Source organism: Pteropus alecto, unplaced genomic scaffold (genome assembly GCF_000325575.1).
Source record: "Pteropus alecto unplaced genomic scaffold, ASM32557v1 scaffold33, whole genome shotgun sequence".
Taxonomy (NCBI): domain Eukaryota; kingdom Metazoa; phylum Chordata; class Mammalia; order Chiroptera; family Pteropodidae; genus Pteropus; species Pteropus alecto.
In genome coordinates, this window is record NW_006435762.1 from 3,700,439 (window position 1) to 3,714,342 (window position 13,904).

At 42.5% G+C, this 13,904-nt stretch overlaps 1 protein-coding gene across 3 annotated transcripts in view; it reads right to left on the minus strand.

The window, feature by feature from the left end:
- Positions 1 to 13,904, minus strand: part of TNIK (TRAF2 and NCK interacting kinase) — a 345,956-nt gene that overhangs the window by 65,546 nt on the left and 266,506 nt on the right. For all 3 annotated transcript variants that reach the window (XM_015588550.2, XM_006910834.3, XM_025046048.1), the window contains 2 exons: positions 3,251 to 3,361; positions 1,052 to 1,240 (listed from right to left, as the gene is read on the minus strand). In XM_015588550.2, coding sequence (XP_015444036.1) covers positions 1,052 to 1,240; positions 3,251 to 3,361 — 300 coding nt within the window. The remainder of the gene's footprint in view (positions 1 to 1,051; positions 1,241 to 3,250; positions 3,362 to 13,904) is intronic.

Below are 13,904 nucleotides of genomic sequence, written 5' to 3' on the forward strand. Positions count from 1 at the left end.
GTGAATGCTCCCGTGAACTAATCCTGAAGAGAGGGGACAGGCTAGGACATTTAATGATGAGGGCAAATAGTAACTAGAAAACAATGAAGTCAAAGCAGTTAAGTTCAAATCAGAATATGCTGGGTCGAGGTGGAAAGAACAAGTGAACACCGCTCCAGACTTTTTCCTCTTTTCTGGTATATTTGAGCATGAGGAAACTGCACAGTGTAAAGAAGGAATTCAAGGAATTCTGGGATGCTTTGCAAGGAATCACGGTCTTCTCCAATAAGATCTGCAGGTATGCCTGTCCTAAATTTAGGCTTGGGGCTGGGAACACTGAAGGCCAGGAGGTCATGAGTCAAGGAGAGGTCATTTAGCAATGTAGTACTTCTTAGAGGAGTGGAGATACTTGTTAAGATGCACGAATTCATGCCCCTTCTGCCCTGAGGTCCACACGAGTCTCTAAGGCTCTCTTTAACTGCAGTAATGGACCAGTAGGGATTTATCATTTTAAAGATGTTGGAAGAGGACACACAAATGACCTTAGATCCTAACTCTGAAGTTGTACTACAGCCTTGTGAGCGAGATCACTTTTGAGAACTCTCTATGGTCCTTGAGGCTTCCCAAGGCTTCAATTGTTCTTCAGGACCAAGTCTAACAGGACTAGTTGGTCCATCTTTCTTCCATGAGGGATGCTCAAACAATAGTCTTGATTTGGAATCACTAATTTCTGCTGGTGTTACTGGCGTTAGCTTAATAGACACTAGTTTTTCAGCCTTCTGAACATCTGCCATAATCAGGATCCGTGAGTCTGGCTTAGCTGAGGGTTTCAACTTGTCACGGCTAGAAAATGGTTTAGCAGTAGAAGGTGGTACATCTCTGTCAGCCAGGACATATGTCAACTTCTGCTTAACAGCATAGTGATTCTGCTTAGCTGGAAGAACTAAAGTGGGTTATTAAGGGGGTCGGTGCTGCACCTGGGAGTAGGATCATAAAGTTGAACTATTGATCTAGGAGAAAGAGGCAGCTGTTACAGACATCAGAGTGCGGCTACACTTGCTTGCCCACTTACCTCCTTGGCCCATGCTGGTTTCTCGCTGGGACTCATTCCTTCCTTGTAATGGTACAGTGGCTTCTTCTCCACAGGCCTCTGCTCCTGCCGCTGATGCTGAAGGGAAACCAAGTAGTCTCTCTCTTGCTTTAGCTGTCTCTGCAGTCTTTCTGCTTGTCTCTGCTCTTCCAATTGTTTGCGCTTATATTCCTGTCCAGATCAGGAAAGAGCAGCAAAGAAAGGCCACATCACCATACAGAAATCATTCAGTACCAGCTAAGCATGCAATGGACTCAAAAGTGATGCTAAATAACAAAGGACCTCAATACTAACAGAGAACCACAGGAAGATCTCCAGATGTGCCACAGAGATAAGCCACAGCCTTGGGTTAACATCTACACAGAATGTGGCATTTAATGAAAACACTATTGCTTTAATGGCAATCCCTACGGAACACCACCCGTTACAAAGTAACTTATCCCAGATGAATTACGACCAGGAAAGTGGCAATAATGAGGACACATGGATGGTCGGTACACAACTCCTTATAAGGAGCCATCCACTTCCTGATTTAGTAATTAAACCATTCAAATGTCTACAATTAAGAACAAAACTAAATGTGTAGCTAAAGATATTGCCTTAATCATTTTTGTTTGACAGAATTTGGATCTACAAAAGCCATTATTAAGATTATGTGTAGGCTAAAAATCATCATAGTGCCACTGAATAAAAAGTTCAATTAAAAAACAACATACACCAAGAAGCTCATTTGGAGAGCAATGAAATAATAATAATAAAAAGTACTTCTAGTGGAAGCTGCATGAGCAAGGAACACAAAATGTTTCAGTCGTAAGAGTAAAATTAATATTCTGCAAATGAAATATCACTGCAGAGCTGAGTGAGTGCTTATGGAAGAGGTGTATTTTGCTGTGACTGCATTCCAGCATATTACAAATGACCTTAAAAATTACTCTGCAATAAACACAGTGGGTCTCAAAAACAGTCTGAACTTATAATAAGGCTGGATTCATGTTAAAGTTTTATAGATAGATGGAGTTAATAAAGAGTGCATAACAAGTATATTAAATGTATTAAGGCTCGGCAAACTGGGTCAGGAAATGTATGAAGTCTCTATAAGATTTTTGAGGTCAATGAGGCTTGAAGGATCCCTTCTTCTGGACTGGCACCTTAGGAGGACAAACACACACATGTATGTGTGTAAACACACACACACACACATACACACACACATACACACGATGAACACAGAGCAGGTCAGCTGGTTCTTGGCTTTCCCATTACCAGAAGTAGAGCTTGTTCATGCAGTAGCTGCTGCTGCAAGATCTCTAACTGTCTCTGCTCCTCCTCTAACTGTCGCCTGATGTACTCCTGGAGAGGTAGGCAGCAGAGAATTCAGAGGAACACAAAGAGAGGAAGAGAGAGAAAAAGAACTGGTAATTTCAAAGGTGACAAGAGCTGCCAAGTAAAGTGTGGAAGGAAAGAAGGAAAATAAAAAATACCCAGACACCTCCTCACAAAATGAGAAAAGTATGCACACCAAAGCAAAAGCATTTCAATGCAGTCAAAAGCACAAGCCCGCTATCTGCAACAGTTTACTGAGATGGCTCAGTGCTTTGCTGTGACCATTTGGTTTTAATAAACCCAGCTACATTTTAAAGCTTTTCATTACAGGTTCACTCTTTATGGGCTACCCGGAATTAACAATGCTATGAAGTAAGGAGGCTCCTGTGCAAGCAGCAGGGATAAAATAATTGTTGAATGCCACTGTGCACTTCGTAATGGAACCACCCTGCAGAGTTTCACTGTGCTTTCAAAATGTGATTCTAACAAAGAGAGAGGGGTCCTGCATCAACCGCTCAAAGTAATGGAGACCAGAGATTGCCCGAGTAGAAAAGTTCTTGTGAATGGCTCGTTTATCATGCTTCAGTGCTACCTTCAAAGTAGATACCCAGGGTTGGGAGAATCCAAAGATCAAGGTGTGTCAGGGGACTCTGGCCTGGGTAGGAAGCAAGGTTGAATGAGTGGGCCTTGCCAAGGCTGTGCATTTGACTTCTTGAATGGGTGAGAATAGTTGCTCGAGAAAGAATAAAAACCTGCTTAAACTGAGCAGTCCTGAGAGAAGATGACCCACAGCCTGGAGACAGCTGGTGCTGGAGCTCACCCTGGGGCATCAGTGGGGCTTCCCGGTCCCAGCGGTACCTGTTCGTGCTCCGCTCGCCGCCTCTCCTCCTCCCTGCGCATCTGCTCCTCATAGTGCCGGCGTTGCTCCCGCTCCTGCTGCTTTCGCAGCTCTTTCTCCCGCCTCTGTTGCTGTGGGGCAAGAAACAGACAACCCTGAAGGAACTGGGCACAATGGGGAGGCGGGGTCAGGAAACCAGCAGGGAAAGCTGCAGAACTTCGGATGTGAGGTGAGCTCTTAATGAGAGATGTCGACATGCCTGAAGGCTCTCTCTCCCCTGTGCAATTGGGGCACACATTGGCAAGGATACGGGGACAGCAGTTCAGTGTCAGGCAGAACACGCTGCTATTTGCCGTGCAGGTAGACTGTCCAGGTCTCCTGAGAAATTCCTATTAAGTGCTGTCTCTCAATTGGCTGATGGAGGCTTTCAAATCAGGGGTAGGAAACTCCAGTGTATAGTAAGTTACTTATTATATCTCATCGAAGTGTTATGAGATTCTAGAGGTTTTAAAGCACATTCACAATGCTCATATCATTCATTCTTTCAACACCACATAGGGCAAACACTTTAGATAAAGAAAGCAAAAACCAGAGAAAGAAAGTGACACATTCAAGGCCATACAGTAATTAATGGCTGAGGGTACAACAGAATTTACTGATCCCCATCCAGTCAACTACCCTTTCTGATACACCATGCGGCCTTTTTGTTTTCTGAAGCAGTCAATTTTTTAAGTGTCAATTTTGACTTCTTGCTCAAGTAAGACCCTTAAGCTCAGGAACCATCATCATCTCATGCAATTATTACCACGCCTCTGACAGTGGACCATGTGGTAAGCACCTTTCATGCTTTATCTTATTTAATCTTCACAAGAATCTTGTGACGTAGATATTATTATTATTACCCCCTATTTTATATGAGAACACTGAGGCCCAGAGCGATTAATTGTTCAAGGTCATGCCCACATTCAAGGTCATGCCCAGTAAGTGGTTGAGCTTGATTGCAAAGCCACATCAGGTGACTCCAATCTGAGTGAAATCACTATGGAAGATGAAGAGGCAACAGGAGGGATAAAAAGATCAACAAACTAATCCAGCTCTTCATTATACTCTCGGGAAAGGAGAACATCTTAGGAGTAGTCACAGGAGCCAGTGTTTCTCAAGCAGGGATAGTACTGGAGCATTTGGAATGTGTGGCAGAATGTGGGAGGTTTTCTGGTTCTCTCAATGACTGAGGAACATGTCCGTCATTACAAAGTATTTTCGCATGCCACTTGCCATTAGCATCCCTTCTGAGAAATGCTGCAGGCCCTTCCCTTTGCGTCAGAGCCCAGGACTGGCATTAGAATTTTTTCTTCCTCAAATACAAGGTTTGGAGGAGACATCTCAGGGGGTCTAGCCCCTTGTAACTTTCTCGACAACACTTCACTGCTTGGCTCAGGAAACATTAGTTACTCAAAATAGAATGGATTGTAACTGTATCCCACTGGCAAGCTAGCTCTGCACAACCAGAGGAACGGCTTTCTAGTACAAAAGCTGTCACAGCCCCAGCTAAACCAACCACAGATAAGCCAAACTCCAAAGAAACCCATGATGAGGCAGCCTTCCTGAGGTGCCTCCCTCCTGCAACCCTCCAGGCTTCCATCTTCCCGTAACCTCTGAGGTTTGGGAGATAAGCTGCATCTTTTGAGGCTCAACATTTATCTGTCCATCTTAGATTGTAGGCGATGGGGAGCCACTGGAGAACTGTATACAGTCAAATGCCCTGATCAGATAGCATTTTCAAGAGGCCTCTGTCAGCCACAGGAGGAAGCAAGACTAGAAGCTGGAACGTAGCGCGAGGTCATTCTATGGATCAAGGCAGAAAATGATAGGGCATCTATGAGTGAAACAAAGGCAGTGGAGGAGTCCATGTTCATAATTGTCTTTGAGCATGGAGACGCAGCCAAAAGGAAAAGAAGACTAAACCCTATCCAGATTTCCAGTTACTCTAACAGGACTGGAGTGGGTGCCGACTTTGAAGGAAAAATCGGAATTAGGCCAAAATAAAATAGGCAGTTTGCTGTCTATGGGGTGTGTGAGGGTGAGTGATATTTTGGCCGAAGAGTATGGCAGATGGTGCGATAGAGGAGGCAAAGCAGGTGTAGGGACGGGAACGAGGGGTACGCTGGGGGGTAGGGATGAGTCAAGTTCCAGACATGCGATTATTTGTTTTATAGAAAAAAATAATACAGGAAGATATGAGTAGGAAACATCATCACGGGAACCAAGTGAATAATTTGGATTACAGACTCAAAACAGAGATATTTCCAACACCCAACCAAAGCGAATCAATGCCAGCACAGAGAATAAAATAATTATGTGTACAGATCTGGCTCCTGGCAGGAAATAGCCCTAATTTAGCTAACATTTCAAGTTTTTTACTCCCACCATTGGTCTCTTTCTTGAGGCAAAAAAAAAAAAAAAAAAAGCCTTTGGAAGATTTAGCTGATTTTTATATGAAGGATTTGTACATTTTCAACCTTGTTGCTAGGAATCAATGCTATTTTATAATTATATGCCACTCAGGTCCCTGTGCAAGGTATACACAGTATTGATTGCAACTCAAGAGGGTCTGGGCTTCCCAAGTACTCTGTAGTTTCTGAGAAAGACACTCAAAAGTGACTAATAATTAATACTGATCTCACTCAGATCAGCTGCCGCTAACTCATGGAGGCATCTGCCAGGGCTTTGGCTCCTGTGGCGAGGCTGGAGAAATAAATCACTTCCTCAGTCTTCTGAGGGCACCTTGCCAATTTCCAGCTGCTGTGTCTCAATGTTAAGTGACTTTCCGGGAAAAATGTTTGCTCTGTCTCCTCCTAGGCGTTGGGCTGTCTGAGGGGACATACAAAATATGTCAGAGAAAAACCCAGTCCCGGGCCTCAGGCAGACGCCTTTACAAAGCTCTTACGACTCTTGCTGGAAGCAACTCTGAAGTGACTATGTTGTTCTTGACCCCGGTGGACCCCTAGCCCCTCACCTGGGGCCTGGAAGTTGGCAGGTGCACAGAAGATTTTATTGAACTGAATGGAGTCAAGACTTGGGGCAAAAGAAGACAATGTAGTATTCTCTTAAATTTCATGAACGGTTTTTCCCTCCTATCAGTACTTACAGTTTATATCACACTGTACCTCATATTATGGTTATCTGAGTAGGTCTTACCTACTCTGTACTCTAGGTTGAAAGCTATATGTGGGCGGGGTCTCTGTTGCACTCTAGTTTTTCTCTCCCACTATTTCCAAGTTAGAGCCTGATATCATTGATACTTATTATGCTGAATACTGTAGACAGAGTAGTCGGAGAAGAGGAGAAAGATCTTCAGAGCCTCAGACCACCCCTTCCAGGCCGGAAAATTTTTTCATGCTGAGCATAGACAAAACCTAACAATGTTTTCCTAAACAGAGACCCATCCATGATTGGGACTGGCATGGGATCTATTTGCCATCTTAGAGAAAAGCAGAAAAATAAAATAAGGGAATGAAAGTCTAAGTTGGAAGAAGTGAAAAAGGAGAGAATCAAATAGTATTTCTAAACTTCATTCAAATTATGCATAAAGATGTCAGTGGTTCTGTTGTCAAAAAAGAGTGGCTTAAACCAACTACTCAAAAACTCCTGGCAGATGCCCCGCCTAGACTGAACTGCCTAGAAGTATGTTTTCATCCAAAGCTTCTTGGATGCATCTCCAAAAGTTATATCACTTAAAATCTGACATTCAGTGGATTCTTACAAGATTCCTAGTTTTTTTGTTTGTTTGTTTGTTTTTTCCTGGTTGGGGGATGACTAATTGTACCCACTCTGAAAAATTTCCAGGCTAAAATCATTGCCACCTTGCTCTATAGGGTAGGACACTGGGGTCTTCTTGTCCTCTTTGCCTTCTGTTGCTGTACCCCCAAAATAATTTTTTTAAAAACAGTTTGATCCTCTCCATGGGTCTTTCCTCAGGGCACTTCCAAGCAGAGGTGGTACGACTGCACTTTCAAGAACATGAAATGGTTAGTTCATTTTAATGCGGAAAGTAATCCTGTGCCCCGCTTGTGGGATCCTCAAAGGTTATAAGATTATCCTAAAGTGACTATGCAGAATTTCAGCTCTTGAAATTCTTGCAAGAGAATATCACCTGAACCCTTAAATATTCAATTCTTATTACGGTTATAAGAAATAATCCTCATGAGTGATCACGACAAAGGCTGTGGAGTTGAGCTTTCTTTTGTTTCTTTAAATGTTCTTTTGAGATTAAGTTTAACCAGCAGGGAAGTGTGAACTGGGATGCTCTGGCTCTTGAGGAAGTGATTCTGATGAACTGTTAGGCCATAAATTGCATTTTACAATGTTATCAGAACAGCCGAATAAAACTAATCACTATGTTTATGGTAGGGACCTCACCTCAGACATTAATCATAGTCCTACTCACCAAGGCTAGGCAAGTGGAAAGGTTTTCAATTGTCTCAGAAACAGGTTTACCCTTATCTGGTGATCAACATGAATCTGGAATCCTTCGAGTTTGCCTCTCAGAGTCAGACTGGCGGCTGCCTGACGCCTGCACATGGATGCCACGCTGTGTGTGCATCCTGGAAACTGACCCCGCCTTGGCTTCATCTTGTTTTTCTCTTCTACTTTACAGTCCTTTCTACTTTACTTTCTTGTTTATTTTTAGTTGCTCAATTAATCTTTGTAAGCTACCTTAGGGCCTTTTATTGTAATGAAGAAAAGTCATAAAGAAGTGTCTATACAAACAAACAAATGGAAAACAAATCTTGGCCCTCGATATCTATTTAAACGTGGAAAGAGTAAAACAAAGATAAACAAGGAATTGTAGACTTGGAATTTGGTTCTTTGTTTATGAAGATGCCACCTCTGTCTATGTCACCTGAGCACGTGGTTAAAGTTGTTTTTATGGCAGTGGGGATCGATCTGCTCCAATCTTGACATGCCCTCTCACTAGAGGTTAAAGTGACCATAACACACACACAGCTTGCTGGGACCTAAAGGGAAACTTGTATACAGTCTCCTTCCTAATCACAAAGATTGTATGTACCATGGACCAAAATCTACTCTAGAATGTAACATTCTAAAGACATAGAATCTTTTAGAAAAAGATACAGGAATGTAATCACTATGTATGTTTTTTTGTTTGTTTGTTTTGTTTTGTTTTTTACTCTAAACAAGTACTTCGGCATAGATTATTTTAATTAGAGCCTCACTATTGCCCTGTGAGGTAGGTGGGGCAAATGTCATTTTTAAATTTCCTTCTTTTATAGACTCTCAGGAAGGTTTACTACCTTGTCAGTGGCCACACAATAAGTTAGGGGGAAATCATGAAATGGATACAAATCATCACATGGGACACTGTCTGTGAGTACCAGGTATTTGCTGGGCTAAATGATTTATATGCTTCGGCTCTTAATCCCATAATGTGATCGCAGTTTATTGTTATTATTTTCATTGTATAGAAAAGCAAATTGGGGCTCAGAAAAGTGAAGTAAATTGTTCTGTATCATACAGCTGGAAAATGCGGTGAGCCTGGAACCAAGCTGAAGTCAGTCTGACTCCACGTTCTTCCCATATTACACCCTACCCACCTTCCAGGCCCGAGTACCTGGAGGAGGATTCTGCCAGGCAGAGAAGTAGTGGGAAATACAGTGAGAGTGTGGGGAGGCGCATAAGCAAAAGACACCTCATCTCTCCTGTCACCACCGGCACTTCCTTCAGTATCCTTAAGAAACTTCAGATAAGATATTTGGCTGCTTTTTTCTACTGACCAAATATTCAGGTTGAATTTGAGTCTTGTTCTCATGACCTTTGGTAGATTTGGGGAAAACCAGGTTAGATGCCAGTGTATAAAGATTTCGGGCCCTGGGTCTATCTTTTACATACATCATGTTTTCCATTATATAGACTCAGAGATAATATCTGTATTGAGAATTAATAACCTGTAGCTCCAATGTGATGTGTCACTGTGGACAGGGGTAGGTAAGAGAGGCAAAGGCCTTAGAGGGAAGAACAGTCGAGCAGAAACAGTACGACTAGATTCTAGTCCTGCTTTACCACCTGCACAGACACTGCCGACCACACAGCCTCAAAAAGTGTTTGTTAACATGAGTGAATGTTGTATGACCTTGAAGAAGTCACCTTAACCCAACTTTCAACGAAGAAGGCAGATTAGGTGATCTCACAGGTTTGTTCACTCTAGAGTCTAAGCAAGGATGTGCTGTATCACAAAGCAAAAACTACTCACAATTCAGAATGGGAAGTGAAATGAAGCAGAATTCTGGTTTGCTCTTAGAGAGCTCCGCTTGCTTTTTATCTTGGTGGCCTCCTGAAAGTGGTGAGAGGGGACCCCGTTGACCATGGGGGGCCTGAGTCAGCCTCCAGAGGACAAGAAGAGGCTGGTGCGGGATAGAGGTGGGCTCCTTGGGTAGTACCTCAAACCATCCCCTTGACTCTGGGGCTCTCGGTTCAAAGACACTTGGAATGAAAGGACTGAGTGCAGTCCTTTGAGGCAAGTGCACAGCACACATGCCCCTCCCTCAAGTAGGACTGTTCTGGATCAGCCTTGTAGAAGCTGTGCTTGTGTCCAGCCGGGCTGAAGCTTCTGGGCATTCCATGTGCCCATTTTAACATCTGCTAAAGTTCAGTTTTGAAAAGACCATTGCAAACCAACAACAACAGGGCAAGGGCATGACTCCTTGTAACTAAAACTGGGATTCTAAACTTTTTTTTTAATAGGAAAGACACTAGAGTGATGGTGAAGCAGTCTGGCACCTCTCAATTCTATATGAGACAAAGTAATGAGAATTTTAAAAAAAGAATAATAATCATTAATAATGAGAACAAACATGTATGTAGTGCTTCCTCTGATGCCGGCACTGTCCTAAGTACTTTTGCCAACTCATTCAATTCTCACCACAACCCCTTAGGCACAGACTACTGTCAGCATGCCCATTTGACAGATAAGAAAACCGAGGCAGACACAGCCCAATAGCTTGCCCAAGTTCACTCATTGGTAAGTGCAAAGCCAGGACCACACTCTGTGTCTGGTTCTTGCCATGCTGTCTCTATGGACTCGGAAGAAGCTGTTTGAGAAATTTATGTATACCAAGGGAAACATGCTGTCTTATACTTTTTCAAGTGACCATTTTTCCCTCTTTGTATCTTTACTTTCTTACCTATCTTTTCTTCACTGAAATGGCAATCAGAAAACCATTGAGGAAGTTAAACAGGATAGACAGCCCTCATTCATTTTACACCTACTTTACACTATTAAAGATAAACCATCCAACCTACCCACTCAGAGTTTTCCTGGAAACTAACTGCCTGAATTTTTCCTTTGAGCTCCAAGGTCAACTTTTGAGCAACAGGCAGCCCCATGGCTAAGCACTATCTGAGTACATGTGAGCCAAGCTAGTCTTTATTCATGTAGAAAGTTTTAAACAGACTGAGCTGGGAGGAGTATGAATGAAGAATTCTGCGTCTTCCATGAATGCTAGTCAGTGTGATTATTCGTTACTATCTCTGAGCCACAACAGTTTCCCCAAGGAGAATGGCTACCTGGATATTCTCGGGTCTCACACAGAGGAGCAAGAATTGCCCTCCAGCATTTTGGGGGCTTGTGTGGAAGGCATTTTAGTTTTCTTTGGCATAACTTGTATTAATACAGGTATTCCTAAGAAACTGAATCAATAATAGGATAAGTTGCTCAAAAACAGAACATGCTGCTTCAAGCCTCTTAACGTAAGCAGAGATTATATGTTAAACAGGCTAAATGACTCCGTTTGAGGAATATTGTCAAAGGGATTTACGCGTTGAGAGAAGTGGTTTAGACCATTTTCGAGGTCTTTTATATTCCCCCAATCTCTGTTTCTATAAAACTACTACTGAAGAAAACAAGAGTGAAATGAAAAAAATTTGATTATTTAAAGGTCGAGTGAAATAGCACTATCTGTGAAACTATTTTGTTGTCATAGTTCTATGGTTAGGAACAACTAAAAATTATAATTGTTAAATACAAGAAATTCAGACTAGATATAATAAAGAGAGGTTCCATGAAGACTTTAGTAAATGCAAGGCAGGTCTGTAATGCTCATTCCCCTCTGTCACTGAAAAGCCACCCTTGCCATCCACCTAAGGTTAGCATATGTCTAATGCTGTTTTTTCTTTTTCTTTTTCTTTTCCAATAGGAAGCTATAAGTATAAGATTCTAGCATATCCTTCTCATTCCTTGGAAGTGTGGAAAGGGCTCTGGACAAAAGGATTTCAAATATCAGTAGTATTTTTAGCATCAGCATAGGAATTTCGGCCCAACTTCCTGACCTTGGCAGGGAGGCCCTGCCATCACAGAGTCCAGGTGACCACGCAGAGAAAGCCCAGCCTCCTGCAGCACAGCAGCACATTAGAACAAGGAGCCCTTCTGGGATCCACTGAGAAACAGGGTTCCACACATCCATGCACACTCCACGGCCTCCTGAAGCACCAGCATGATATATATACTCATGCAACTGCAGACCATTGTCAGAGGCCTGTGGGAAGGCCCTGCCTGGGACAACGAGCATCCCGTTTGTCAGCCAGGCTCCCAGCTACTTCATAATTTCTGTTCAGTTATTGACATAATGGAGCAAAACCCCAGCTGGAAAGTGTTCAGTCTTCATGCTGATGCTAACGACATCTAGGAATAAAGGGCTGCTCTACCCCCCACCAGTGGTGACCGCTCACAGCACACATTAGGACGCCTACAGTTAATGACTAAGTAAATTAAAGGCCATTTCTCAGCAGTGCTGATGAATTAACACTCCAGGCCCTGAAAGGGGGGAGTTATTCTTGCTCATGGTGCTTTCTTCCGCTGAGGGCCTGGGAGTGTGGTCCAGTGGGTGGGAATGCAGCACTGGTGCAAAGCCACACTGGTGTCCTGGTCTCCTGCTTCTGCCTGCTGAGCCTGCTCAGGCTGCATTCAATTCTGAGCCCTCACCCTGAAAAGAGATGACTCAGAGCAGCAACAAGGCAGATAACAGGAAACAAAGTTTTTCTCTTCCTATGCAACTCTCTTGAACTTATTCATATGCTTACTTGGTGCCAGGTAACCTATTCTAAGTGCTTTATATGTATTAACTCATTTACTCTCATTGAAACTATCACTATCCCATTTTATAAATGGGCAAATTGAGTTGGGGATAAGTCATATCTTGCCCAAGATCACAAAGGTAGTAAGTGGCAGAGCCAGAGTCAAACCCAGGCAGTGTCTTACTGAACCCTTAACTGCCTTGCTTCTACTTTCTTGGTGAAGGGGTAACTCCTAAGGTACTGTATCCCCGATGCTCAAAAACTTACTATTCAGACATCACAAGATCTCTATCTTCTTATGGGTTTTGTTTAGGTACCGGTGGGAGAGGAGATTTGATGCAGCCACTCGATGGCAATGATGGGATCATAATTACACAGTGTTGGAAATGATAGCAAGAAATACTGATAAGAGAATCCACTGAAAAGTAGAGTTCTCCAGGGGAAGATTCGCCTGAGGCTTGGCTAGGAAGAGGAGACTTTCCAAGCACCTTCATCCTTCTAAACAAGGTGCATTTGGAAGGATGAAGAATAGGCTTCCTCCCTGTGCTGGCAAGGCCAGGCCTGCGGACTAAGTTAATAGCAGATGATACACCAACAAAACACAGAAAGAGGGGTGCTCTCAGAAAAGAGCCCTCAAGAAGGGATGAGAAAGTCCAAGTTTTATAGTAAACAGGGAAAGTACATTAGAGAATTAAGGCAGACAAGCTATGGGAACTGCTATCTGTATAAGAAACCCTTAAAACAAACAAACACAAACCAACAACTTTAAAATCGTCAGTTCCAAAATAAAATTAAACATTCACCCAATAATGTCAATTCATTCCTATGTCAGGCATTTGTGCCAAGCTTTCTGTATATATGGTTCCACTTACGTCTCAAAACAATCCTGCAAAATTGTAATTGTGTATATAAGGAGGCAGAGGTTCAGAGAGGTTACGTAATTTGTCTCCAGCCACACAGCTAGAGTTACACCATGGTCTTCACTGCTTCAAAGCTCGTGTACTTTGCGTCGATACCAATCTGCTATCCTGCCATTTAAAAACTATTGATGTTTTTTCTTAGTGACATAACTGAATTCCTACTTGAATATTATAACAAATATGCTTCCCCAGGCATAATAAAAAAGCTTACTTGTTGGTACATTTTATTTTAATAAGTTCAAGAGGGTTTTACTGCTGTACATAAAAGAATTTAAACTTTGGGAAATTATAATTTTGACCAGCCAAAGGCACCTACTCCAATAATATTAACAACTAATATTTACTGAGTGTGTCCTAAGTATTGGTGCTATTCTAAGGCTTTCTATGAATTAACTCACTCCTCACAGTAGCCCCAGAAGTTAAATGCTATTGTTATTTCTAGTTTTACGAACAGGGAAACTGAGACTTCAGAAAATTAAAGAACTTACACCTATTAAGATAACTGTTAGCCAAAATACTACTCTCGACAAAATTTCCCCAAATACTCAATTGCCCATGAAAGTTTTCAGAGTTTCACTATGTTGTCCTGTACATATGGACTCTTTAAGACATATGCAACGACTCTGCCCCATTCCAGCCGCCAGCTTGTCTGTGTGTGGGGGGG